Source organism: Bos javanicus, chromosome 23, assembly GCF_032452875.1.
Source record: "Bos javanicus breed banteng chromosome 23, ARS-OSU_banteng_1.0, whole genome shotgun sequence".
Lineage (NCBI taxonomy): Eukaryota > Metazoa > Chordata > Mammalia > Artiodactyla > Bovidae > Bos > Bos javanicus.
In genome coordinates, this window is record NC_083890.1 from 7,912,643 (window position 1) to 7,938,699 (window position 26,057).

The 26,057-nt window shown below is 55.4% G+C and overlaps 1 protein-coding gene across 1 annotated transcript; it reads right to left on the minus strand.

Annotated features, from left to right (window-relative positions):
* Positions 1 to 1,436: 1,436 nt before the first annotated feature.
* On the minus strand, positions 1,437 to 25,937 carry IP6K3 (inositol hexakisphosphate kinase 3). The gene is made up of 6 exons (XM_061397940.1): positions 25,778 to 25,937; positions 15,447 to 15,811; positions 8,530 to 8,737; positions 7,347 to 7,522; positions 5,877 to 6,052; positions 1,437 to 2,861 (listed from the first exon to the last, which is right to left on the minus strand). Exons 2-6 carry the CDS (start codon positions 15,631 to 15,633, stop codon positions 2,442 to 2,444), a joined length of 1,167 nt encoding a protein of 388 aa, XP_061253924.1. The 5' UTR covers positions 15,634 to 15,811; positions 25,778 to 25,937; the 3' UTR covers positions 1,437 to 2,441.
* Between the last annotated feature and the right edge of the window lie 120 nt (positions 25,938 to 26,057).

Sequence of the window (26,057 nt, forward strand, 5' to 3'; positions counted from 1 at the left end):
GGTTCTCAAGCAAGGAAGTGGCCCAGAAAAAGCGGTAGTTTGGGCTCCCTTTCATCATTAGGAAATAACTTCGTTGTCAGCTGACTTCTTTTTGCCACTCAGTATTTGCTGTTCAGTCGCTCAGTCGTGTCTGACTCTTTGCAACCCCATGGACTGCAGCACACCAGGCCTCCCTGCCCATCACCAACACCCGGAGTTTACTCAAACTCATGTCCATTGAGTCGGCGATGCCATCCAACCATCTCATCCTCTGTCGCTCCCTTCTCCTCTTGCCCTCAATCTTTCCCAGCATCAGGATCTTTTCCAATGAATCAGCTCTTCGCATCAGGTGGCCAAAATATTGGAGCTTTAGCTTCAGCCTTCCAATGAATATTCAGGGTTGATTTCCTTTAGGATTGCAGGTTTGATCTTACTGTCCAAGGGACTCTCAAGAGTCTTCTCCAGCACCACAGTCTGAAAGCATCAGTTCTTCGGTGCTCAGCCTTCTTAATGGTCCAACTCTCACATGTATACATGTCTACTGGAAAAGCCATAACTTTGACTATATGGATCTTTGCAGGCAAAGTAATGTCTCTGCTTTTTAATATGCTGTCTAGGTTTGTCATAGCTTTTCTTCCAAGGAGCAAGCATCTTTTAATTTCATGGTTACAGTCCTCATCCACAGTGATTTTGAAGCCCAAGAAAACCAAATCTGTCACTGTGGTTTGACTCAATTTTCTCACCAAGGACGCAGGGCATGAACCTCAGTCACAACTTTAGGAGGCCAAAGATAATCAGGTGTTACCTTGCTTGGAAATCCATACAATGTAAGCTAAAATGTAAAGAAGTTTTTATTATCCAGGCATTCTTTCTTTCTGCTGGTGTGGATTTTTTTTTTTTTTTCTTTGCGAGAGGGGTGGAGAGGCTGTGTGGATTTTTGAAAGCTGATTGGCTATGAGAATACAAAAATTGCTTCCTTTTGCATTGTGTAAGGTTCACATGAAGAGACCACTTACTTCTCAGGTCTGATGCCTGCCTTGTGATACACGCACATTATTTTATTAGCCACCGTTTCTCACCCAGGTTCCCTGAAGGACTGCAGGAAATCGCTGAACGGCTCTTGCAGTGGTATACTCTAGTCATCCATAAATTGGAGATACCATACAGTGTGATGATCAGAATCAACAACAGAAAGGGCAATGAAAGTGAAAAAAGTCGCTCAGTCGTGTCCGATTCTTTGCGACTCCACGGACTGTAGTCCATGGAATTCTCCAGGCCAGAACACTGGAGTGGGTAGCTGTTCCCTTCTCCAGGGGACCTTCCCAACGCAGGGATTGAACCCAGGTCTCCCGCATTGCAGGAGGAAACCAGTGAACTGTTCTTGTGGCGTATACTCTAGTCACCCATAAATTGAAAATACCATACAGCATGATGATCAGAATCAACAACAGAAGGGCTAATAAGGCACACCAAATAATCACTGGTGACCTCAGCAATTTTATTAACAAATTTATTTCCCTAATTGGGTAACGTATCTCAGTGCTTGACTCGAGTGCATTGTAATAGGTTTCTACACTGCAGGAGAAGGAATTAATTAGAACCATTTGCTCTCGGTTCTGCATTTACACTGTCCACCCATCTTGTAAACATTGAACCTGGTTTCCTGGGTCCTCCAGGGGCCTCTCTTCTAACTCCCCCACCCTACCCACCCCACCCCCAATAAATAAATAGAAAGCAAAGAGTGTAAGTTCACATCTTCCTTCTGTGCGGTCCACCCCCACCGGAAGCTGCACTTCATGGTCAGAATCTGGCAGAATCATCACTTCCCATAGAACCTGCCCTTCCATGGGCAAAAATGGGGAGGCTGGAGTCTCCGTTTGCCAGTGCTGTGTCTGGGATTTTCCTTGTCCATTTGGAACCTGGGGTCAGAGCTGGTGAGATGGAAGCTCTGTCTCACATCTCCCTGCCCCACCTACCGCTTTGAGGAAGGTAAGAGACATTACTAGCCTCTTTCTGCCCCAGGAGCCAGCAGCCCATGCGAGCAGAAAAACCATAAACTCGGGAACATATTCTTCTAGGCTTCTTTAAGTAAGATTTTTTTTTTCCCTCACAGTTTGTGAAAGTGCAGCATGACAACAAGAAAGCGTCCTTCAGTGCAAGTGCTGCAGAATCTCGCTGTGACGCTGGCCCCTAACTCCTCTGCAGCTTTCCTTACTCCAGAAAAGCACCATTTCATACTCACATGCAGCCTGTAAGGGCCAGCATGAGCACAAGATGCCAGGGTACATGCATTACCTCCAGAGTTGGTGTCCTTAGCAGCTGTTAGTATAGCCTGTCATGTGGAGAGATGGCTTTTGAACATAGATATAATTATTACAGACCCATCTCAGGGGGGTCTAGACTACCAATAGGTCCCCTTGGAGGGCTCTTCTCCGGAAAAGTCCGGATGGGCCCAACAAGTCTCACTGTCCCTCATGAATACGTTGCAGGATCTGGATGAGGTTTTCCAGGCCAAAGATATAGCCTGGATCTGGTCCATCGTAGGTAGTGTGTTCATTCCAGGAGCCTTTGTATGTTGTGTGAGCAAAGTCGATCATCCGGACGTCGACTTTGATGACACTGCTGCCGTGGGGCGTCTGTGGAGTCTCCTGCCCATCGTAGATGATGAGGAGAGAGCTAGAGTAGAACCGGTATGAACTCTGGCTCCTAATGACCGAGAGGAGGGCCTGGAGCTGGTGCTGGATGGGCTCCAGCAGCTCCATCCGGAAGCGGGTCCCATCGTGCAGGAACTGGTAAAGCGCTTGCCTGAAGCCCTCCACTGAGAGCTTTCTTCCGTAGTACTTGTCTTTGCAGAGAAAGTGCTTCTTATCGGTTTGATAAACCTTACATTAAAAAGAAGATAGAAAATGTTAAGAATTGCAAACTTAAAAAAAATAGAAATCACATCTGCTACAGAGGCAGCATCTGAAGAAAACTTAATACAGAAACACATTTCTAGAGATGCCGAGCAGGAATGGCTGCAGTGACTGGCAAGACAATCTTTCACCAAGCACCAGTGTTAATTTTACACTTAAAAATGTTTTCTGTGCAAGGCGTTAATAGAAATCCAAGGTCCAAAGATCCTTCATCCTACAGAGGTGACCCTCTGCCCATGAGGAAAAGGTTTGGATCTCCTTTCTTGTGAATTTCCAATGTCAACCGCCAAATCATGATTTAAGTCCTGGCTTCTGGCCCTCTTCAAACATTAGCAAACCCAAGGCAGAAAGCTTTAGTGGGAATCTGAAATCACAGCCAATAGCCTTGGGAAGCCAAGTAAATTAAAATTTCCCCCAACAAAGTTTATGAAGTCCTTTCTCTGCAGAGTCTGAGGAAGCTGTAATGGCTCCAGGGGTGGAGCAGGGTGAATTGTTTGAAGATGGAAAGACAGGCTAGATCAGGTGTGCCTGGAGTTTTCAGGCGGCGGGTGATGTTGAGGGGAGCCTGGATGGAGCAGGCTCTGCGGCTGGTGGCGCCTCTCCTTGGCACCAGCTCCTCCCCAGTCCCCTGTCACGTCTTGGCCACCAGAACGAAGCAGATGGAGGAGAGACGCTGATGGGGGGAACAGTGGCAGCCGCTCCCATTTCATTCAGATGGCAGAGGCTGAATGGAGGCCAGCGGCTGGCACAGCCAGAGGGTGGACTTGGCACCCCTCCGCCTGGCACACCTGGGAAGGGCTGCCTGTACCTGGCCATGGCAGTTTCTCAGGTCTTCCCTGCCTTCAGATTACATGGCATCTTTACAGAAAACACGAGTGGAAAAAAAAAAAAAATCAGAAAGATACGACAGACTTGGTGTTGCCTTTGGAGGGCTGAAGATCAGCTGCTAAACTGGCCCGTCCTAAACACAGGATAGGCCTCACTTTCCAAATAAATCAGATCAATTTCAGAAGGTTTGAGGTCCAGAAAGAAATTCCATTTACACCACAGCGCATCACACTCCATCCTCTCGAGAACTACATTCCAAGCTTTCCTAGGGACATCTGTGCCTCAAATTTATAGATTCGACTTCCAGTTTCAAGGGGTGGCAGTTTCAATTAAGGAAAGCGATAGTGTTTACCATCAAATCCAGGTCTGGTTTTGCTTTGAGTAGATAGATTCTAAGAGGGAACCAGTAGAGAAAGTTTATTTCCTCCTGTTCTCCTGCAGCCCCAGCCACAAGCCACAAGAGACCAGCAAAAATGAAGCGTGGACTCTGGGCAATAAGAAGTCAGCCATTCCTTTGCTGAGCTTTGCTGCTTACGACTTTACCATTGCTAACCAGAACAGGTAATAATAAGCAGTAGAAAAGGCAGAGTAAGAAGAGAGAATGGCTGATATGGACTTGAAAAGCTGACTGCCTCCCAACATCTGAGGAGGAGAGGGTTCAGCCTCATCATTCAAGAGAATGAGGACCCCACGGAGCACACGGGGAAGCATTCCCTCAGTTCTCTCCCAGCCCTGCTCACACACTGGCATCAAAGGTCTGCGCTCAACATGGGCAGGACTCACGTGGCCAGGGCAGAAAGTTCCAGCAACCAGAGACCCTGAGATGAGTTTAAAACTGGTGGTTTTTAAAATTTTTTTTAAATTAAATATGTAAAAATTTTTAAAATTAAAAAATTTTTTATTTAAAAATTTATTGATCTACAATGTTGTGCTGACTTCTTCTGTTTAGCTAAGCGATTCAGTTATATATATAGATTCTTTTTCCTATTCCTTTCCATTGTGGTTTATCACCGGATATTGAATATAGTTCCCTGTGCTCTACAATAGGTCCTTGCTGCTTATCATTCTATATATAACACTTTGCATCTGCCAATCCCAATCCTTTCTTTTCCCACCCCTCCCCACCTTGGGAATCACAAGTCTGTTCTCTGTGTGAGTCCATTTCTGTTTCCTAAACGTTCATTTGTGTCGTATTTTAGATTCCCCATATAAGTGATATTACATAATATTTGTCTTTCTCTTTCTGACTTACTTTGCCTAGTATGATAACCTCTAGGTCCACCCATACATCTGCAAGTGGCATTATTTCACTCTTTTTTATGGCAGAGAAGTATTGCATTGGGGTCACACAGAGTCGGACACGACTGAAGTGACTTAGCAGCAGCAGCAGTATTGCATTGTGGAGAAGGCAATGGCACCCCACTCCAGTACTGTTGCCTGGAAAATCCCATGGACCGAGGAGCCTGGAAGTCTGCAGTCCATGGGGTAGCTGAGGGTCGGACACAACTGAGCGACTTCACTTTCACTTTTCACTTTCATACACAGGAGAAGGACATGGCAACCCACTCCAGTGTTCTTGCCTGGAAAATCCCAGGGACGGGGGAGCCTGGTGGGCTGCTGTCTATGGGGTCGCACAGAGTCGGACACGACTGAAGCGACTTAGCAGCAGCAGCAGCAGTATTGCGTTGTATGTATGTTCCACATCTTCTTTATCCATTTATCTGTCAGTGGACATTTAGGTTGCTTTCATATTCTGGCTGTTGTAAATAGTGCTGCTATGAACACAGCGATGCATACATCTTTTCGAATTACAGATTTGTCTGGGTGCATCCCCAGGAGTGGGATTGCTGGATCATATGGCAGCTCTATTTTTAGTTTTTGAGGAACCTCTGTACCATTTTCCATCGTGGTTACTCCAATTTACATTCCTCCCCAAATGGTGAGATTTTGACACCACTGTCCTGAAAGGTGCTCTTAAAAAAAACCCCAGCATGTCCTGGATCAGGATATGTGTTTCCTTGGGGAAAGGGGTGCTTGGCCACTGCCTCTGTTGCTCCCACAAAGTGAAGGCAACGGTGTCTGGTTGGGGGACACCCTTGCCTCCAGCGGACCTCCCGGGATGCCCAGTCCCGAGGTTGCCCCACCCCCACCTACCTGCATGCCACAGATGCGCATGCCCAGATGGGCCGAGGTGCTCTGCGCACACTTCCTCATGTGGCGGGCCTTCTTCTCCTCCGAGGCATCGTCCCCATGCTGCCGGGTCCCCATCTTCAGGTCTAAGATGCAGGGATGCTTGTACTGTGACACGACGTTTTCCAGCAACAGGAACCCTGGTCGCGCAGCATTAAGGAAGGCTTCCTGGGACACAGAGGCCACTTTCCTGCAGGAGGTGGTCAGCGGGCCTCTGAAGCCAGCTGGAGACCCCCCCACCTGCTGAACCCTAGCCCTTCAACCCTGTTTCTTTCACTACAGACCAGCCTGTTGTCTCTATGAAGAATTCAAGGCATTGACTTTGCAGGCTGCTCTCATAAGTCCATTTTTTTTAGGGAGAGTTTATTAGGATGTGAGCTTCTGTTCCTTTCCCTTTTTGCTCTGAGGTTGAAATTTAAATGCAGGCATGAAATCCCTGGCAGGCCATGCCCAATTTACATTTTATGGCAGAAAATATGAAGGCTAAAACCTCCAGTCACTGAATGGGCCAGTACCTTTTGGGAGAAGTGTCTTGATATTAGCTTCAGAGATGAGTTGCAGGAATATTAATTTCAGCCGAATAATTATCCTGCAAAAAGCTTCTTAGGGATGCAGATTGCTGATGTCTTAGTAAGTACCTCAAAACCAGGCACCAGTTTGTGGGAAGGAGCCTAGTGGTGACAAAGGGGGCCTTCCAAGCCTGAATATGCTCCCTGAGTGTGTGGCAAGCAGAGGGGGACAGGGGAGTACCTCTCCTAAGGGTCCACTCCGCAGGTCCCTCCCTAAGAGAGGGGCCATGCTACATTCTCACCCATCAGCTCCGTGATGGCTGTGGGGAGGATTGCGAGCGTAAAAAGGAGGTTGAGGTATGGGAACCCACCCACTCACTGAGTCCCCCTGGCCCTGCTTCAGTGCAGCAATCATGTTTCCTAACTGCCCACAGAGACCCCAGCCCTGCCCATCCTCACCGCCCAGGTGGCAGAGACATGACCAGTGACCCAACAGAGGCACTCAGTTCACCCCCCACCCCACCCCCCATCTGCCTTCCCCAGCCTCTGACTTCTCTTTGCTTTCCTGGTGGCTCAGGAGGTCAAGAATCTGCCTGCAATGCAGGAGACACAGGAGATGCAGGTTTGATCCCTGGGTCAGGAAGATACTCCGGAGGAGGATATACTCGTGCCTGAAAAATCCCCTGGACGGCGGAGTCTGGTGGGCTTAGAACCCAAAGGGTCATGAAGAGCCGGTCACGACTGAGCAACCGAGCACAGCACAGCTCTCCTCCAGGGGCCAACTTGGAGGGCTGTGCGTCCCACTCTCCCTGACATCCCTGTCTCTCCCCGGCCCTGCCTCAGCACGGTTGTCTCGGTCACCCCCCCTTGCCCCTGCCTCCCCCACAGCAGCGTGCATGGTGGGCGGGCGGGCGGGCGGGGATACGGTGCCGCTTGTTCTCCGGGTACTCGGCACACAGGCGACTCAGGTGGGCCTGGTGGCAGTGGAGACCCCACGGGTTAAAGCTTCCCTTCTCCGTCAGGTTCCCATTCGCGTCTTCCACCAGCGAGGGGACTTGGGCCTTGAGGTGGAGCTCGGACCTCAGGAGCGCCGTGGCCGGGCTGTGGGTGAGGGGAGCACATGGCAGTCAGGACCTCGGTGGCTGGCAGGGGCCGTGGACTGCCCCTGACTACCCTCCAGGATGCCCCCCAGGACCTTGGTGCCTCCCTGTCCCGCTCAGGCCCCAGGCCCCAGGCCAGGCTAGGCTGCCGGCCTTGCTGGGTCTCTCTAAAGTCCAGAATAAGTCACACAGCATAGTGGGGGCAACCCTGCCTGGGATCAGAAGGCTGGGGGTTAGGCTGTTCCTGTGGCCTCATCGGGGGTGAGAACCACAGATCCACGGTCCACCCTCCTGCCCTCTACATTTCAGCTCCCCGGGTCTGTAGCAGGGAGATAATACACACCACTTCCTGACGCCAAGCCAGGAGGCTTAATTAGAATCTGCTGCGCTCCCTGGGGAAGGGAGGTACTTTCGTTGTATTAGCTCCCTTTTGTTTCCCATAAATGTTTAAAATTCCCCAGGGATGCCTTTCTTCTGAGAAAGGTCAGCTAACACCATCAGAGGTTTCGGAGACCTCTCCAAGGACCTCAGGTGCCCTGAGCCGCCTGCGTCTCCAGGGCCCCACTGGCCCCTCTCTCCTCACCTCGACTCGACCGCTAAGGAAAAGGATTTCCGAGAGGCATTAGCCACACTTTTTCCTTTATGTCAACTATTCTGGGGCTTCTGCTCTGCACATCTCCCCCCTCCAGACACATTCCATGGTCTCAGTGAAATAGATATTTAATTAAACAAATACACATTGAATGCCTTCTCTGTACAGGACTCGGCACGCTCACCCACTTTCGAGAAGAAATGCATTGAAATCCTCCCTCTGGAAGTGGCACCAAAGAAAATGCATTCCTTTCTTTGGTCACAGGGGTTCTGCTAGACAGAGCCCTCGTCTGAATTTGTCATTTTCTCGACTCTGGCCCCAAAGGGGAGCCGTTGGCCTTGGCACGGGCGTGAACGGTGCTGGTCCCCGCTAGGGACGCGCAGCCTGGCTTCCGGCATCCTGCCACGTGGCCTCACCTCTCCTTGAGCGAGTGTGCCCGCTGGGGGTGCTGCCACTGGGCGAGGGGGAGGGCGCTACCGCCAGTGGTCTGCTGGAGGGTCTGCCATATGGCCACCGCTGCCGACTCCGTGGAGACCGTGAAGGGCCCCCGGTTCTCAGTCAGGGGGTTGGCAACCAGGCTGAGACGGCCGCGGCTGTCCTTCTGGAGGTGCACGGTGATGGTGCCTGCAGAGGAGGAGGGGTGGACATGGTGCGATGTCCTTTCGAACCACAGTTTAATGGCAGTGGTCAACCTGCCCCCTTCCCCAGCTCCTCTCTCTAGAAAGCGCTCTGGGGACTGGCCTGACACAGATCCTACTCTGGAACGAGCCAGAGCCCATGGAGCCTGCCAGAAATGGCCGTGGGCTGACGCTTGCACAGCCCCTGCTTCGTGGCCTCTCCCTGCCCCTTCACGCTTGAAACAGAGCAGCTGCGTGCATTTATTTCATCCTCGCATTCCTGCTCCTTTGGGCACAGCCCACATCACCCAGGCACCCCGTGGCACCCCATTCGGGTCCAGCCTTGGGGCATCTGAGCTGGTCCTCTGCAGAGAAGAGCCCCACCTGTGAGTGGCAGTGAGGGAAGTCGGGGTGGGGGGGCGCATCTCTTTCTGTCTCCTTCATCACCCTTGCCTTCTCCTCCATGTAATCATGATCTGAGCAGCTTCTTCCAGGAAGCCTTCCTCTAACAGCCTCCTGCCGCCCGGGCTGCCCTTCACCATCCTTCCTGTATCCTTGGCTTTCACACTGAGACACGTGATACACACCCCATGAGGATTATGGACAGAATGTGGTTCTTTGGTAGAAAATAGAAGGAAAGTGAGACTTTTCCAACGGTACCTTCTAACCATCCGTGTTTGTGTTTGTTTATTTTGGCCATGTCACAAGGCTTGTGGGACCTCAGCCCCCCAACCAAGGATTGAACCTGCAGTTCTAACTACTGGACTGCCACGGAACTCCCTAACCCCTGGTGTTTGTAATCCAAGCGTGACCTCCTCCTCTGGACGCTGGCTGTGACAGCAAAGGACATGCGGACCCCCCAGGAACCCGTGCACTAGCGGGGCTTCTCCTCTGGGACGTTGGCCAGGCCAGGTCCTAGGCTCTGGCTGCACATTCACGGCTCTGTGGTCATCCCCCATGGACTTCTTGCTCTGATGGCAGGGTCCACGCCTCCCTCCGTGGGGCCTGGCATCCAGTGGGTGCCCAGCCTTGCCAGAGTCCCGGTGAAGCCGGAAGGTACAATTGATCACAGCCCAGGAGACTGCCACACTAGTGGTTTTATGAAAACTGGCTCTCTGTAAAGTCCTTGATGCCCCCTCTCCCTGCAGCTGGCGCAGTGAGGACTCCTCGTGGCTCTCTCACCTAACACCCGGCTCTCCATCTCTCTCCACCCTGCTTTGTGCCCGAGGGGCTGACTCTAGCGTGTACCTGTGGCTTCCTCGCCTGCCAGTTGGGCCAGTGAGGGTCACCGGTGATAGACAGCGGGGAGGAGGAGAAAGGCTGGGGGCTGCGTCCCCCGGCTTCCCTCCCTGCTGCCCCATGGCTCTGCGCTGTTTCGCTGCGGCCCCCTTCTCGCCAGGTCAGCTCCACCATGCCCTCACTTGGCTTTTCCAGCCCAGGGGTGGCTGTAGCTTTCCCGTCCCGCTGGTCCCTGGCTGCCTCGCCATCCCTAGCTGTTTCCTCTCACCTCTTTTTGTTGGCCACGTGACATGAGGGATCTTATTTCCCCAGCCAGGAGCTGAACCTGCGCCCCTTGCAGTGGAAGCACACTCTTAACAACTGGGCCGTCAGGAAAGTGCCCCCAGTTGCTCCCTTCATCCTGTGTGCAGTTCTGCCGATAGACCCTTAAAGAATAGTCTTTATTTAACCCCCTGGCACGTACCACTCATTTTCTGCTGGGACCCTGGCGGATGGGAGAGTGCCTGCGATCGCATCCTCCCAGGCGTTTATTACCTCCCCCAGGCACTGGGTCACCTTCCCGGCCTCTAAGTGGTCATTTCTGCTGAGCCAGCCGCCGGGGCGGCTGCTTTCCCCACGCGAGGTCCTGCCGGGCCCTCCTGGGCTGCTCAGCGCAGACACTCCTTTGCAGGGCTGCCCTGTCATTCGCTCTTCAGGCCCATCTACGCCTAGCTCAGCGGTCTCCCTGGGCCAGGCCTGTCATCTCGGGTTCTCAGAGCCCTGATTCTGCGGCCTGACGGTGACCTTCGTTTCCCTCCAGTTCCTTAAAAATTCTGCTCTTCCTTAGCTCATCCCAGACCCTAGTATCCCGTGGAGCAATCGTGATGCTAACGTTCACAGCGCCCTTGAGCGCAGCATGCTGTCCTTCACCTGGACGGCCGCCTGCCTCTCTAGATGGAGCCCACCCGTGCTGTTCTTGCTGGTGAGAGCAGGGGGCTGGTGGCGGCTGGAGACACAGCACAGGAGTGATAACCGCTGCCTGCTCTTTTACACCTACTGTGTGCCAGCATTATGTGAGTTTTGTTTACTGCTAAGTTAGTGTCTATAGCTAAGCCTGCAAGGCGTTGACTGTGGTCCCCGAGGCTCAGAGAGATTGAATAACTTGCCCCAGGTCACACGGTCGGTAAGGGTGACGGCTGTGCCAGCCGTGACTGTGGGAGAAGGAACAGGCTGCCACACGAAGCCCAGGATCTCTCGGGAGAGTCGGGGTTGTCACGCTGTGTTTCCCCGAGTGTGGCTGATGAGGACATTCCTGCTGTGTCCCCAGTCACATGTGGCTGGTCATTCTGTTCCGCGGGAGCAAACAGCGAGGCCACGGAGCCACCACCTCATGAGAGGCGATCAGTGTCAAGAAGCCCAGGACATGGTGCTTCGTTTCCAGCCTTGACCTTGCGGTGCTCATCCCGGGAAGGAGCCCCCCCCAGCCCAGGCTCCAGAGCCCACTCTCCAGGTGCCAGGAGAGGGGGAGCCCCACGGCCTCTGTGCTGGTTCTTGGGGAGCTTGGAGCCTCCTGCTCGCTCGGAGAGGCAGGAGGGTGTGCCAGCCAAAGGCAAGACCCTTTTGGATCTCACAAAGTTCAAGTTACTGTCCGGTGGCCCCCCGGCCTTTCCCATTTGTGAGGCTAAGGTGACGGGCCTGCCAGAAATCAAGTTCCTGGGGAGCCCTGGGCCCAGGGGGCCTCCCTGGAGGGACAAGAAATGTGACCTTCACCTGCTTCTCCAGGCTCCAGCTCTGGTCTGATCTCATCTGGTCTGAGTGTCAAAACAGATGGAGGTGAGCAGAGGAGCAAATAATGCCAAACCAGTAAAATTCAAAAGTCATTTCTATTTGTCGTGTCGTCAGCGCGACCCAGCCAGACTCCTGTCTCTGCCTTCTCGCTCCATCTCCCTGCACGCCTCTGCATGGCTCCGTGTCTCTCTCTTCCTTCCCTCTCTCAGCTCAGCCCAGCCCTTCCCTCTGAAACCTGGAACCATTGCACAGAGTGTTGTACTAGTCGCTCAGTCGTGTCCAACTCTGTGCGACCCCATGGGCTGTAGCCCGCCAGGCTCCTCTGTCCATGGGATTTCCCAGGCCAGAATACTGGAGTGGGTTGCCATACCCTTCTCCAGGGGGTCTTTCCAACCCAGGGATTGAACCCAGGTCTGCTGCACTGCAGGCGGATTCTTTACCATTTGAGCCACCAGGGGAGCCCCATAGCTCACAGCGACCTTGCAGTCTCGAGTTGCCTGTCCTTGACAAGAGCAGCCACTCAGTGGGATTCAGACTCCCTGAGGTTTGGATTGTTTCTTTGTCAAGAGCCTTGTTGGCCCCAGCCTGGCCTCCAGCTCGCCTTGGCTGTCTCAGACGCCCACGGGCTTCCAATACACTGCTGCCCCTGCCCAGCCAGGCGGGTGGGAGATCCCAGCCCCATCTGCTTACTCACCAGCCCCCCAAGCACCTCAACTGTGTCAGCTGGGCAGACGGGAGCGCTCCCTGACACACCCAGAGCATCTCAGCAATTCCGATTTGGCCGATCAGCTTCCGTGAATATTCTGTCATGTATTTATTTTTAAGCTCATGAGGACATTAATTCGCCGACGTCTGTAATATGAACCTGGCTCATCCATTATCCAGCTGGACCTAGGAGCGTGTCCTCGCTCGCCCGAAGCTGAGGGGAGGAGGGACAGTTTCAAGATGCTGTCAGGCCATGCTCTCATGCCCAAGGAGTCCAGGCGCTCTCCGGGTCCAGGGAGGCTGCCCCGGGGAACGCAGTGCCTGCCCAACACCCCAAAGCCATCAGCGTGCAGGCGTGAGACGGAAGAGGGTGGGCTCCGGGGCATGCGGCGGCCACATCAGCAACGGCCCCTCTTTCCGGGCTGGTCCCATCAGGATGGAAAGGGAGACCCCTGCAGCGGCCTTGTGGGCACTTGACTCACTAGCTAAGTGACCCTGGGCAAGTCACTTCCCCTCCCTTGCTGGGCTGAATGGCTCCAAGCACTGGCGTCTGGGGAGTCGTCTCTGCAGGGATGGTTGTTGGAGGAGCGGGGCTGGGGGCCGAGAGGCCACACTTGGGAGCCAGACTTGAATCCTGGCTCCATTCTACTGCTGTGTGGCCTGAGGCAAGTTGGGTGACCTTTCTGGGCCTGTTTCTTCCCCCATGAAGTGGGGACAACAGGAGTGTCTTTCTTAGAGTGTTGTCAGGGTTAAACAAGTCAATCACAGAAACAACTTCTAGGGTGTTCGGCACTGACACTAAAGGTTGATCAATAGGACTTTTCTTGATTTTTTTGGGGGGGGAGCTGCATTGAGCCATATTTGGGATCTTAGTCCCCAACTAGGGGTCGAATCTGTGCCCCCTTGCGTGGAGGTGCGGCGTCTTAACCACTGGACTGCCAGGGAAGACTTGGCATTACTTTTCTTAACCGGGGAAGGAAGAAGCCTGCACAGCCCAAGGCCCTTCAAGGAGGGACCCTTTCCCATCCCCAGACCCGACCTTCTTCCCTCCTGCCCCAGGGGTCTGAGGGCACGCAGGCCTCACTTCTGGGCCTTTTTCTAGTGTCTCCTCACATGTGTGTTTCCTCGGGTGGCGCCTGCACCCTGACACCGGACAGCCCGTGGTATGGCAGATGAGGGGATCAGCGTTCCTCATCGTCCAAGCCTTGTGTTTGGGTGTCAGGCCATCCCGTGGGCTCCACCTCACCCTCACCCACAGCCGGGCTGCATGGTCTCCCCTGATGGACATCCTGGGCCTCCCTGATCTGGCCTCTCCTGACTTGTTTGCAATCATAGTCTCCAAGTGAGGACTCAAATTAATCTACGGAGTTAATGGGGCTCCAAGGCGGGGTGGGGGGTGGGTACCAGGATGGGCCCAAGCTGAGAGGGAAACAAGGCAGAGGAGTAGTCTGGACAGCTGACCAGTGCCCGAGGCTCCCCAGGGCAGGGGAGACAGTGCAGGCAGATGGGGAGCAGGGAGGGCCCTGGGGTGTGGTTCTGAGACCATCAGCTCTTCCACTTCCACGGTCTGCCTGGGGTGGCCCTGGGAGCCAGTCTCAGCTCCAGTGCTGCGTGGGACCAGCGGGGAATGCTGCGGGCAGGAGGGCCCCCCTCCAGAGATCCGGCCGCCCCTCTGCTGGCTTGAGTTCACTTGTGAAGGAACAGCTGTTAACTCCAGCAGATGTTCTGACAAGGTGGGTGGTGACCCACAGCTGATGGGCAGCACCGGTCAGTGTGCACCAGCTGCCACCCCATCTCTCGTGTGTCTTGTGTCAGACTCTTGAGGGGTCCTGGCTGCCCACGACTGAAGCAGTGCCCAGGGCTCACGGCCTTGGGCCCCTCTCAGTGGGTCTGAATCTGGACGCTGAATACAGATTCTGGGCTCTGACCCAGGGATTACGATTCACAGGTCAGGAATGGGGCTTGGGAGCCTGCATTTACACATGCACACACACACACATATCCACATACATACATCAGTGATTCTGGTAAACTTGTTTGACCCCAGATCGTTCTTATGGGAAACACCAATATGTATTAGGTTGCCCAAAATATTCGTAAGATGATATGGAAAAACCAGAATGACTTTTTTGGCAAACCAATAGACGGATCCCGTCCTTCCCAGTTTTCTCCATCTTTGAAATGCAGGTGTTTTTAAGTGACTTGTCTGAATGTTATCATCGCTTTCACTACAGATATTTGCACAACGAGGGCAGAAGCTTAAGGTCACAGGTCTAAAATCCTTTAAAGGAGGTCTCCTCTCTGAGCATTCCTCACTTTGTGGGGCTGGCGGCTGGCAGAGTCATGTCCTGAGCCCTGAAAGCCACTTTTACCAAAGGCTGGGGGTGGACACAACAGCCTGCCTCGTGGATGCCAGCAGCCGCCCAGAGTGCACGCCCCCCGCCACCGGAGGCCGGCAAACAGCAGTCCTCCCCACGCAGCCTTCTCTCCCCAGACCTTGTGCTCAGATCTGGAACACATGCTGGGGGAGCAGGCTGCACGCCGGCTTTGCCCCTGGATGACAGTGGGAATTCTGGCTTCCCAAACACACTGTGAACCGGCTCCTCCATAACCTGTCCTAGATCCAAGGCTCCCGCCATCCGCCTGGGTCACACAAGGAAGGTCTCCACCCGTCCTGTGTCTACCAACCACGGTTGCCGGACCCGGGCACGGCGCACCTAAGGCACAGAGCAGAATGCCCCAAGGTGGGGTGGGGCTGGGGGTCACCTTATCCCGTTCTCAATCCCTCGAAGACTGGTGGCTTGAGCTAATTTACAGGGGATGCCAAATGGCATTACACTCCAGGCCTGGGGGCTGGAAGAGTTCAGAGTACCTGGGGCGGTGAAGGCCAGTGCCTGTGCAGAGGGGCAGGTCTCCATGGCAACCCTTCAACACACCACGGTGCTTGAGGAGGTGGTGGGGGCGTGCGGAGAGGCCAGCCCCTTGGGGGCTGCCTGGACACTCACCTTTGTACTGCGGGGTGAAGCGCTTCATGGCCAGTGGCAGGGACTCATAGAACCTCTGTTCCCGGGAGATGAGGGGCTTGCACACCGTGTGCTCATCATACCTCATCACGCTCAGGTGCCCCCCGACCTGGTGCAGGAAGGGCTCCAGCGGCACGCCGGGGGCGTCCACGCTGTCCTGCACCACCATGCTCCAGCGTGGGAGGGCGGGGTGGCTCCCTGCAGTCCACAAGAGGCTTCGGGGTCTGGGACTGAGGTCGCAGCTTCCGGACAGAAGGTGGGCTGTTAGTAGTCCTCAACTTTCCTTTCTCAGCCTTGGCTAGAGCACAAGAGTCTTCCTGGCTGAGGGCTCTCGGCAGTGGGGGTCCCTGGAAAACAGAGGAGAAAGGGAAGGGATGTGAGGGAGACCGTTTGGAGGGGATGAGGGCACCTGAAGTTCCCAGCCACCCCCCAGGTGTTAGATAAGACCGTAAACAGGCATTGATTTCTTCTGGAATCGTCTGTTACAAGCAACTAATAACAGTTTCTGCCTCGGGGGAGCAGGGCTGAGAGGGAGACTTCGCTAAATACTATTTACAAGCGCCTTTTGAGTTTAAATATTAAAACATTCAAAAAACAAACAAAAAATCCAAAAGACGGTCCCTAAGATTACAAGCTTGAAGAGTGTAGCGAGCATGTCTGAACTGCTCACGTCCCATGGCTGGTCTTCCCCTTTGGAAATTTTGGTCCCAGCCCCAATGAGAAGAGAGTCCCTGCTGGTGGGGACTCACCATCCTGCAGGGGCTGGAGGGGTGCAGGAATGTTTCATTTTGATATAGCATATACATAAGCTGGGCACCATTTGGGCCCCACAACATCATTGCTGTGTGACCCAGGGAAGTTATTAAACCTCTCTGGGCCTCAGTTTCCCCATCTATAGAACAAGATAACAATGATACCCACTTCACAGAGTTAGGGGCAGAATTGAGATATAAAGGCTATGAAAATGTTAGCCCAGTGCCTGGAGCTAAGTGCTTGATAAATGTGATCTATCATGATTATTTCTAGCATTATTGCCCTGGGGATCAGATTTTCTTACCAGTCCTGAGAGGGCCAGCTTTATCACGGATGCTTGCAAATGAGGAAAGTGAAGCCTGCAATGGCTTGCTGGGGCCCACCTCAGGCCAGGAACAGAGGCAGAAGCTAGGCAGGGGCTCCTGATTGGGTCCCCCACCGTCCGCTTGCCCTTCACCCTTTGTGAGGTCTGGCTTGCCAGACCTTAGGCAAACGCTGGAAACTCTGGCTGGAAACTTGGCCCCTAAAGACATCCTGACTTTGGGACTTTGCTGGTGGTCTAGCGGTTAGGACTCTGAGCTTGCAGTGCAAGGGGCCCCGGGTTCGACCCCTGGTCAGGGAACTAGATCCCACATGCCGCAACAGAGTTCACGTGCTGGAACTGAAGACCCCACGTGCTGCAACTAAGACACCCAGCACAGCCAAATAAATATGTTTTTAAAATATAAAGATGTCCTGACTTTGTCTCAGGAGAGAGCCAAGGAGACACTGCAAGGGGAGGCTCTTGTGGCCACATTCGTCATGTTCGAGAGGACAGTCCTGCGGTGGTGCCGTCACCATGGAGTTATTAATACTCTCGCCTGCTGGACTCCCGGCTGAGGATGCAACCAGGCCGTGCAGTGCTGGGCATGATCAACTCTCTAACTGACCTTCAGTCCAGACCATGGGCATGGCCGGCTGCCTCCACACGCAGCAGTGCCTGTCACTTTGTCCAGGCCCCCAGCTCACAGAAGTCCCACCATCCACTTGGATCTCCAGCGCCAGGAGGCATTGAAAGCCTCAGCCTGGCCCGTTCACGGCCCTCCACCCCGTTTCCCTTCCGAGGGGAGCTCTGTGGCCTGCCGAGCAGTAACCAATTCAGGGGTGTCTTCTGCCTGTTCTGTGCAATTGCTATGCCGGATGCATGACTAAAGCGCGACTAGGGAGTCTGGGGGTGCTGGGCAAGGCCTTGGGGTGGGAAGGACTGGGGCCTGTTGGGGAGGGCTTTTCCCAGCCCTGCTCTGAGAGCCCCCTGCCCACCACCACCCGAGGTGAGTCGTCCTTGGGATGTGCCCCAGGAGCTGAGAGAAGAAGTTGGGAGGCATGTAAATGTGAGGAGAATCAGGGATGGGTTGATACTTTCGGTCTGGTTATCAGATAAGACATTGCAGTTGCTTGGCAAACCTAATCCTCCCTGCAAACTCCTGCCGAGGCAGGAAGGAGGAAGGAAGAGAAAAACCAAGGCGGCCCGACGCCTCTTCTCTCACTGGGCTCAGTTGGGTGCCAGCCTTTGCCAGCTGACCTGTCCCCAGGTCAGGGAGGCAGAGGGACAGCCTGCTTGTGAAGTTCATTTATAGCCACTCCTGGAAGGAGCCAAGGCCCTGGCCTGCACAGTCTCCCTGGGGGTCAGAGCTGGCCAGACCCACACTCACCTCCTCAAGCCCAGCTCTGCCCGGGAACCCAGGTGGCGTCCCCAGCAGACCCTTGTGCAGCCACCCAGGGCGGCCCCTCACGCTTCTCTCCCCTCACCAGGTCTCCCAGAGGAGCCCTAAGGACATAGATGTTACCTTGCAGTGTGGTGTGGGAGGAGATGGTAACAATAAATGGGAACAATAATGGGAACAGTAAATGGTAAAAAACACAACACAGGCAATGTCCCCGGTGTTTACCTACATTCACCCATGTGAGCCTCACCGCTGCCTGATGAGGGAATTAGTGTCATCAGCCTTTTATAGGTGAGGAAAATGAGGCACAGAGAGGTTCAGTAACTTGCCTGTGTGCACCCAGCTACTCAGGGGAGACCAGGGATTTGAACCCAGGCACACTAGCCCAGAGCACAATCACGGGTCGTCCTGCGGAAATGCCGGGGGCTGCTGTTTCTCTACTTCGAGAGTCAGGAAATAGAGCCCCAAGGAGGCTGGGACTTGGCCAAAGTCACTCACAAGTCACTGGCTGTGATGACACAGGCACTTGGGTTTTCTTGTCCCCAGGCCTGGTTTCTCCTATCCTGATACCCTTTGGCCAGCCCTCCCCCCACCTGCTACAGTGAGTGCATGTCCCAGTGGTGGCTGGGGTCCACGTGTCTGCAGAAATCAGCACGAGGGGTCAGGTGAGGCCCCCTGGAGCTGGGCCTTGGTACTGGCCTGCATGGGGCTTTCAGCTGAGGGGGTGTCAGCTGGATCTGAGAGGCACTGTCCGTTCCCAGAGCCTCCCCATCCCGTCACCTGCCACCCTCACGGTCAGACGTTCTCAGGGGCCCTGGCCGAACCTCCTCAGGGAGCCAGGATCAGCCAGAAGTTCCTCCAAGATGGCCCCTACACAGCAATGCAAACCCTCCCGCCCCCAGGCTTGGCAGCAGCTTTTTTAAAATGCTGGACTTGAAGCTGGGGAAAACTGAGGCCCTTCCGCTTAAGGGTCACCTTAGGGTATGGCCTGGGGCAAGATTGAGGGTCCTCGGGCTCCTGATGCAGATTGTGGGAAAGGGGCGCAGGGAGGACGGACGGGCGCGGGGGTGGGAGATAGAGGGGCGCGGGGAGAGGCACGGAGGGGCGCACGGGGGGAGGACGGACGGGCGGGGAGGGGACGGAGGGGCGCGCGTTGGGGGGTACGGAGGGACGCGCGGGGGAGGACAGAGGGCGCGCGGGGGAGGACGGAGGGCGCGCGGGGGGGACAGACGGGAGCACGAGGAGGACAGACGGGCGCGCAGGGGAGGACGAAGGGGCGAGCGGGGAGGACAGATGAGGGGCGCGCGGCGGTGGGGGACGGAGGGGCGCGCGGCGGGGGGAGGACGGAGGGGCGCGCAGGGGGGGACGGAGGGGCGCGCTGGGGGGTGGGGATAGACGGGCGCGCGGGATGGAGGGGCAGTGGCTTAGTCCCCTGGCTTCCTGCCTGAGCCGGGCAAGTGGGTTTGCTGCTGCTCAAGGAGCCGCTCTGTGGCTTCCCCCAAGCGCTGACGCTGACCTTGGATTCCCAAGGAGGCTGAAGTTCCCATCGGTCGCTGTGGGACCGAGCTAGAGAAGGCCTCCCTTTCCCCCATCCCTCCTGCCGAGTCCTAAATGAATAATTCAGGCTGACAGAGCTTTCTCAGCCGACCTGCCTTTCACCACTGGACAGGCACTTCAGTCAGTGGCCAGAGCCTCAGCCCTGAGCAGTGCCTCTGGGCCCAGGAGTTCTGGGCAGGAGTGTTTGGTGCCTGGCTCTGCTCCAGGCCCCCCACCAGGTAGCTGAGACCCCTGGGGTGAACCAAGCCTTGGTTTACCGCCACTGCCACCGCCTTCGCAGGAGCTTCACAGCCCCCTTTGGAGAGCCCCTTTCCCCGGCATCCTCAGCGCTGGGGCTTTGTCACTGCATGGGCGGTGCCCAGGACCGACTCCTGTGGCTCGGCCTGGGTGCTGGGAGGGCGGGCGAGGCGCTCGCCGAGGCAGGACCTCACAGCCCCTCTGACACGCTGAGGGGCTCCCTTTAGTGCTTTGTGGGGACACACAGGGCCCTCTACCCAGCCCAGGCCTCCTCTCGCAGACCACAGCCCAGACCTCCGGCTCAGAGTCCGTCCTGAGTGCTCTCTGGGGAGGAAGTGGCTGAGGGAAGATGGAGAAGGGGAGAGGGAGGGCGAGGCACCTCAGCCTGCGGAGTTAGAGCCCCCGCCCTGGGAGGAACGGACAAACAGCCCCAGATCCCTGTGTCCTCCTGCCCCGTCGCTGGGTCATGTCCTGAATGAAATGACTCCAGGAGGACTCAAGGGGCGAATTTCTCTAGTGGGGCCCAGCCATGGAGCTGGGTGTCAAAGGAGGCCCTGGACCAGCTGGTTCACTGCAGGGGTCTGAGTGACGGCCAGCCTGGTCTGAAAGGAGGGTCACGGACAGCAGGGCCTGCCGGTGTATTTGGCTCCCTGGGTGGGGACAGATGACAGCAGCGGTGAAGCCAGGAGCAGGGACAGAGGCCACCCATCGAGCTGAGGTGGAAGAGGGCATCGTGGCTCAGGGCTCGTCACCACAGGCCAGCACATGTTAGTTCCTCTTCCTGGGAGACTTCGTTGTATATCTGACTTTCCCTCGAGGCTTCCCAGGTGGCGCCAGTGATAAAGAACCCGCCTGCCAAGGCAGGAGACAGGAGTTTGATACCTGAGTTGGGAAGATCCCCTGGAGGAGGGCATGGCAGTCCCCTCCAGGATTCTTGCCTGGAGAATCTCATGGACAGAGGAGCCTGGCGGGCTACAGTCCACGGGGTCGCAAAGCGTCAGACACAGCTGAAGAGACTGAGCACGCACACACGCATGCAACCTCTCCCCACAGGCTAAACTGGAGTTCATTAAAAATTTCAGAAGGAACACCTCGTTTAGAACTTGTCTCTCCCTTTTTAGGGAAGATGGCAGGTGAAACCACAAACTAAACTTGTAAGGGTTCAACGTGGACTAAATGAGTCACAAACTCTATCTTATCAGAGGCTGTCAGCTCCTTGTATCTGGAAACTAGTTGGTTGACTGTGGTTATTGTCAAAACTGTTCACAAATATTCTGTTTTTTTTTTTTTCCCCTGCAGGAACGTGGTATGACTGCACTTCCCTTGTCCTCTGAAGGTACGTTGGCCAAAACATGATGTGCTTTGGCTAACATCACGTGGAATGGAGTGACGGATGCCACTTCCGGGAGGAGCATTTAGAGCAAGCAGTGCCCCGCATACTCTTTGCCTGGCCAGGATGATTTGGGAAGCACAGTCACTTCCTCAGTGACGGTCATGACAGAGAAAGCAATCCAGGTTATATTAGGCACTGAGGTTTGGGGGTGTTTTTGTCACACAGCACAACCTAGTCCGTCCTGACTAACTCACCAGCTGACAGCCAGATACCCAGTATGGAGCAGCCCCAGGCTTGAATACATCCTCTGTGTTGTAGCCACTCCTGTGAGGCATCCACGGCGGGCCACTGGCCTTACAACGTCCCCCTCTGTTTCTCAGAATAATTTTCAGATGGAGACAAGTGGAAGAGCTTTCTCAGGGTCCAGAGAGTGAGCACCAGTGCTGAAATTCAGCCACAGTGAATCTGTCTCCTTCCAAAGCTGATGCCACTCTGCCCTACCATGGGGTCCCCTTCTAAGAGGGTGGGGCACTCTGGGTGCCTCTGAGAGTCCTGAGACCTGAGTGGGGCCCAGGCTCCTATCTGAGACCCTCTCTGTGCTGTGAGCCTCAGCTGCCCACATCAGCAGCAGGAGCCCACTGGGAGCTCACACTTGGCAGGGCGGTCGGTGGGGGTGCCATCCCTGGGGGCAGGGTTCCACGAGGAGCCGGGCAGTATGGATTCACGGTGCCACGGGTGGAAGACTCCCTTCCATGGGCCACTCAAGCCCTGACCCAAAGCCACACCAGCAGCACCAGCAGCATTATCTGCAGACTAGAAAAGCAATATCCACAGCTTGCGATCATTTCTCAAATGTATCTAAATGCTTCGGTGTTTACCAAAATACAAATTCATTTAAAGGCATTATTAAGTTCCTAGTAGTTTTTATCATCATCTATTTTCTCAATCAACAGATACTAAAAGTCTAATGAATATCGCAGAGGGACTCCTAGGGAACAAATTAGGTTGAAAAATGCGTCCTAGTTAGAAAGGTTAGAAGAGATATTGCTGAGGGACTGGGGCAGGGGTATGAGATGGGGGAGATGGAGGCTGGGCCTGGGGGAGCTTGAGGAAGGCCTATTTCAGGGTGCATGTGTGCAGGGAGCACAGTGAGGAAGGGAAGGACAGGCAGGGAGATGGGACCAGAGGGAGGGCTGAGTGGGGAGGCAGAGGTGGGTACTGCTGGGGTCCAGGCAGAGGAGGTCTTACCCCTCCATCAGTCTAGGCAGGAGGGGGTTGCCTGAGAACACCGAGGTATGAACGCTTTCTGGACTGTGTCTCAGTAGATCGAAGGGGGAGAGGTGCGCTCTGGGGAGGAGATAATTAAGAAACAGCTTGCAGCAAAAGAAGACTGCAAAATAAAATGCGTCGGGCAGCAGACTCAGAAGCAGCATGGTTTATGGCCTGCCCTCTCGCCTCTGAAGCTCTAAGGTACATTTCGCAGGCCACTCAGAGCCAGAGGTTTGGTACAAGTACCACTCAATGTCTCTGTGATGCCCAAGGGAGCATTTTTTAATCTATTAGAGATGAGAGGACCCGAAAACCATTTAAAACCACTTAGGTTGGAATGGGCAGGAGCATTTTGGAGTTGCTCACATGGCAGAGTGCTGTGTATCATCTGAGACCATCTAGGCTTGGAAGGCACAAGATTATTTTCTGGGGAGAAAAAAAAATCAAGTTTTTAAATCCATCCTAGAAATGACTCAAGGGCTGTGGGACGGCGAGCCCCACGGTCCGCACGGTCCCAGTCCAGTGGGATCAATACTGAATGCTGGGGACGTCACACATCACCTTCTCAGTTGTGGCTGAAAGATGTGGCTTTGGAGAGCATCTATTTCCCGGGGAAGGCTTGATTTCCAGAGTCACAGAGCAATACTTCATCTTCCTGACTTATTTCTGAGCTGATGTTATCCTTTGAGGGAAGATATTCTTCCCCGTCTCCTTTTCTCTTAACATTTAAAATCTCCCAACGTTCCTCCAGCTTGAGGACCTAATGCGATTTTAATACAGCTATTATTAGTTTAGAAGCCCTTCAGCCCCTGACAAATGTCCGTAGCAGCAGCGACGATGTTCTGATTTTGCTGTCAGGGCGGGAGACGCATGGGGCAAAGATGACTCAAGAGCCCAGCGCTCCTGGAAGGGCTGCTGGGGCCAGCGAGGATGGGGTGGGGTGGGGTGGGGTAGGGCAGGGAGGGCTTCTGTCTTCCCAACCCCAATGGAGCCGGACCTCATGATAGCACCTTGGGACCTCGGCCGCGCCATCCCCCGGGCACGCTGGGCACCTCGCCTACCGCCCCTCCCAGGCAGGCTTGTCTCCTGGAAACTGCTGCCCCTGGAAGCTTGGATACTGGAGAAGCTTGATGGGGCCTTGGACCCTCCTCCCAGGGTCTGGATATCACTAGACGTCCAGACCACATTTTCCAGCCTCTGACACCCTTCCCCACACCTTTCTCTAAGTCACATGACCAGCCACCCGCCAAGCCAGAGATAGACGGTCTTGTCGGTGGTTACTATGGAATCTTTAGGACTCTAACAAGAGATAGGTTTTTGAAGGTCAAAACACAACAGTGAGGGGTGGAACAAGCCTACATGTGTGCGCGCAGTCACCGTCCTTCGGGCCGTGGAGCTGAGCTGGGCAAGTGTGAAGCGTGAGGCTTTGCCCAGCAGAGGGCAGCAGCAGACGGGCCGGAACCACCTAGAGAGGAAGCACTTGGACCGGCACCACCTTGGCCCAGCGACTAGGGGCCCTTCTCCAACAGCCCTGACTTTGCTCGGCCTGTCCTCAGAGAGCTGGGACAGCAGCTGAAGGGCCGGTGAGGAGCACTGCTGAGGATCCGGGAGCCAGGCTCAACTCACAGGGGAAGGACCTCAAAACCAGAGACAGGGGCCAGCCGAGGAGGTGGCTGAGCAGAGTGGAAGCGTCTTCAGCATCTACACCCCACTGGCTCCTTCCCCCGGGATGGGCGGACCCCATGCCCCCTTCATCTGCCATCCGGGCCGGCCTCCCCTACCAGCTCCCTGAACAAGCTGGTGCTTGATTCTCATAAAGTTGACTCCTCTTCCCCAGTGGCTGCTGATGAACGAGACAGCAACCACACGGGAAGGACGTCTTAGGCGCTGTGCTTGGAGCTGGAGGACGCAGGAGCAGGCTGTCGACCACGAGGGGGTGGGGGGCCTCAGCCTGGCCTGCTGCCCCCAGGGTGTCCTGGGGCAGAGCACTGGGAGGACCCCTGGGAGCCGCAGCCCCGTTGCAGAAGAGGGGTTTCTCAGATCCCTGATAAGAAGCTGACTTTGTAGGGGCACGAGGGGGCGAGGGTGCCTGGACGCCACGCAGTGGGGCCCGGAACCCTGGGTCTGCCTAGACTCCTGACCCCTTCCCCTCCAGGCCTCAGTCTCCCTCTCCGGAATAAGCTGCTGAGCCAGCCCAGTTCTCACCCTCCTGTGGGGCAGCTGGCCATTCAGTTCAGCTGGTCACTGTCGGGGGCGGGGTGGGAAACGGGGGTGGGGAGGGTGAGGGTTGGCTGAGATGCTACCAGACTGAAAGCGGGGGTCCTCCCCCCGCCCCATTGGATCCTCGTCTAAACAAAGCATTGAACACCATTTAGGAACAACTGGGGAAATTGGAACGTGGCCTGGACGTAGCCATCCTTGGGGAGCCAATAATATCGTCAGTGGGGTAAAGCACTAGGGTTACATAAGGACCTGAACTGAGGTGCTTTGAGGGGAAATGCTGTGACGTCCATAGGTTACTTCAAAATACCTTAGCCTTAGAGAATACAATGAAGCAAATGCGGCAAAACTCAGACACACTGTGTAAATCCAGCCGCAGAATATGCAAATGTTCATTGTGTCATTCCTTCTATTTTTTTCTTGTAGGCTTAAAGTTTTTCATAGTAAAAAGGCTAAAAAAATAAACCAGCAGCTCTTAAAAACCGTAGAAGCCTGACTCTTGCCTGGTGGGATCCAAATCTCCTGGGAGGGACCCACCCTGGATGTTTTCAAGGCCCCCAGAGAGCCTGAGGACGGTGGCAGGCTCAGGTTCAAGTCTCAAGTTCCCTGGGGGTGGCCCCAGGAGAGCCCATGGGAAAGGGGACCCTAAAGACTGCCCCTGCCCAGGGCAGGGGGTGCCCTGGCGGTGACACACCTCCGTGGCCGTGTCCACGCCCGCCCCCGCTCCACCGAGGTGCCCGCACCCCGGCCCCGGCCCCGGCCCCGGCCCCGGCCCCGAAGGTGCTGATGTCATCCGGTCCCGGGGCCCCTCCCGGCTGCTGGAACGAGATGTGCCGTTCCCGGGGCCCTTGCTGCCCAAAGCTCCTGGGACAGCTGCCCAGCGTGAAGGGTTAAACCCAGCAAGGGCTCCAGCCCCTGAACCTGCCCTCACAGCGTCCCTGAAGCCCAGCCCTGCCACCTTCACACAGGAGCCCAGATTCCAGAACAACATAGGAGGGGGCCGGAGGGGGTGACTCCTGGGGGAGGGGAGGGCAAACGGAGAGGAGCCAGGGACAGAATTTCTATGCTGCTGAGCTGTGCCAACAGCCCCCATGCCCCCAACACAGACGCACACGGACACACTGGGGCCCCTCTAGTCGGGGGGTCCACCCCTGAGTCCCACAGCGTGAACAGGCCTCGCCCTGGCCCTGGCACCATCGGGGCCCTCCCTGCCCACGCTTATTCCCCATGGCAGCACTTACCGGAGCTGCACCCCGGGCGGGGCCACGGGGCTGTGCAGGAGACAGGGGTCCAGCGGAGAGCGGTCTTCCCAGTCAGTGACCGCCGGCTGGCGTGTTGGGCAAAGGCCCTTCCCAGTGCCCCAGTGTGGAGAAGTCAGCGTCCATAATAGCACTGGCAGAGCAGGCTGCCCAGACTCAGGTCAGCCCACAGGGCTGGACTGCAGAGGCCCGGGGCGGGGGGGTCACCTGACCCTCTGGGAGGGCCAGCAGGGGCTGGCTGGCGTGGGCAGCTGTCAGCTGG

Excerpts from the sequence above, each read along its gene's own strand:
- IP6K3 (XM_061397940.1), bottom strand. The coding sequence starts at position 15,633 with ATGGTGGTGCAGGACAGCGTGGACGCCCCCGGCGTGCCGCTGGAGCCC. Across the intron at positions 7,523-8,529 it reads GCACACTCGCTCAAGGAGAG|CCCGGCCACGGCGCTCCTGA; the intron begins GTGAGGCCACGT and ends CCTCACCCACAG. Across the intron at positions 6,053-7,346 it reads CCCGGAGAACAAGCGGCACC|GGTTCCTGTTGCTGGAAAAC; the intron begins GTATCCCCGCCC and ends CTGCGCGACCAG.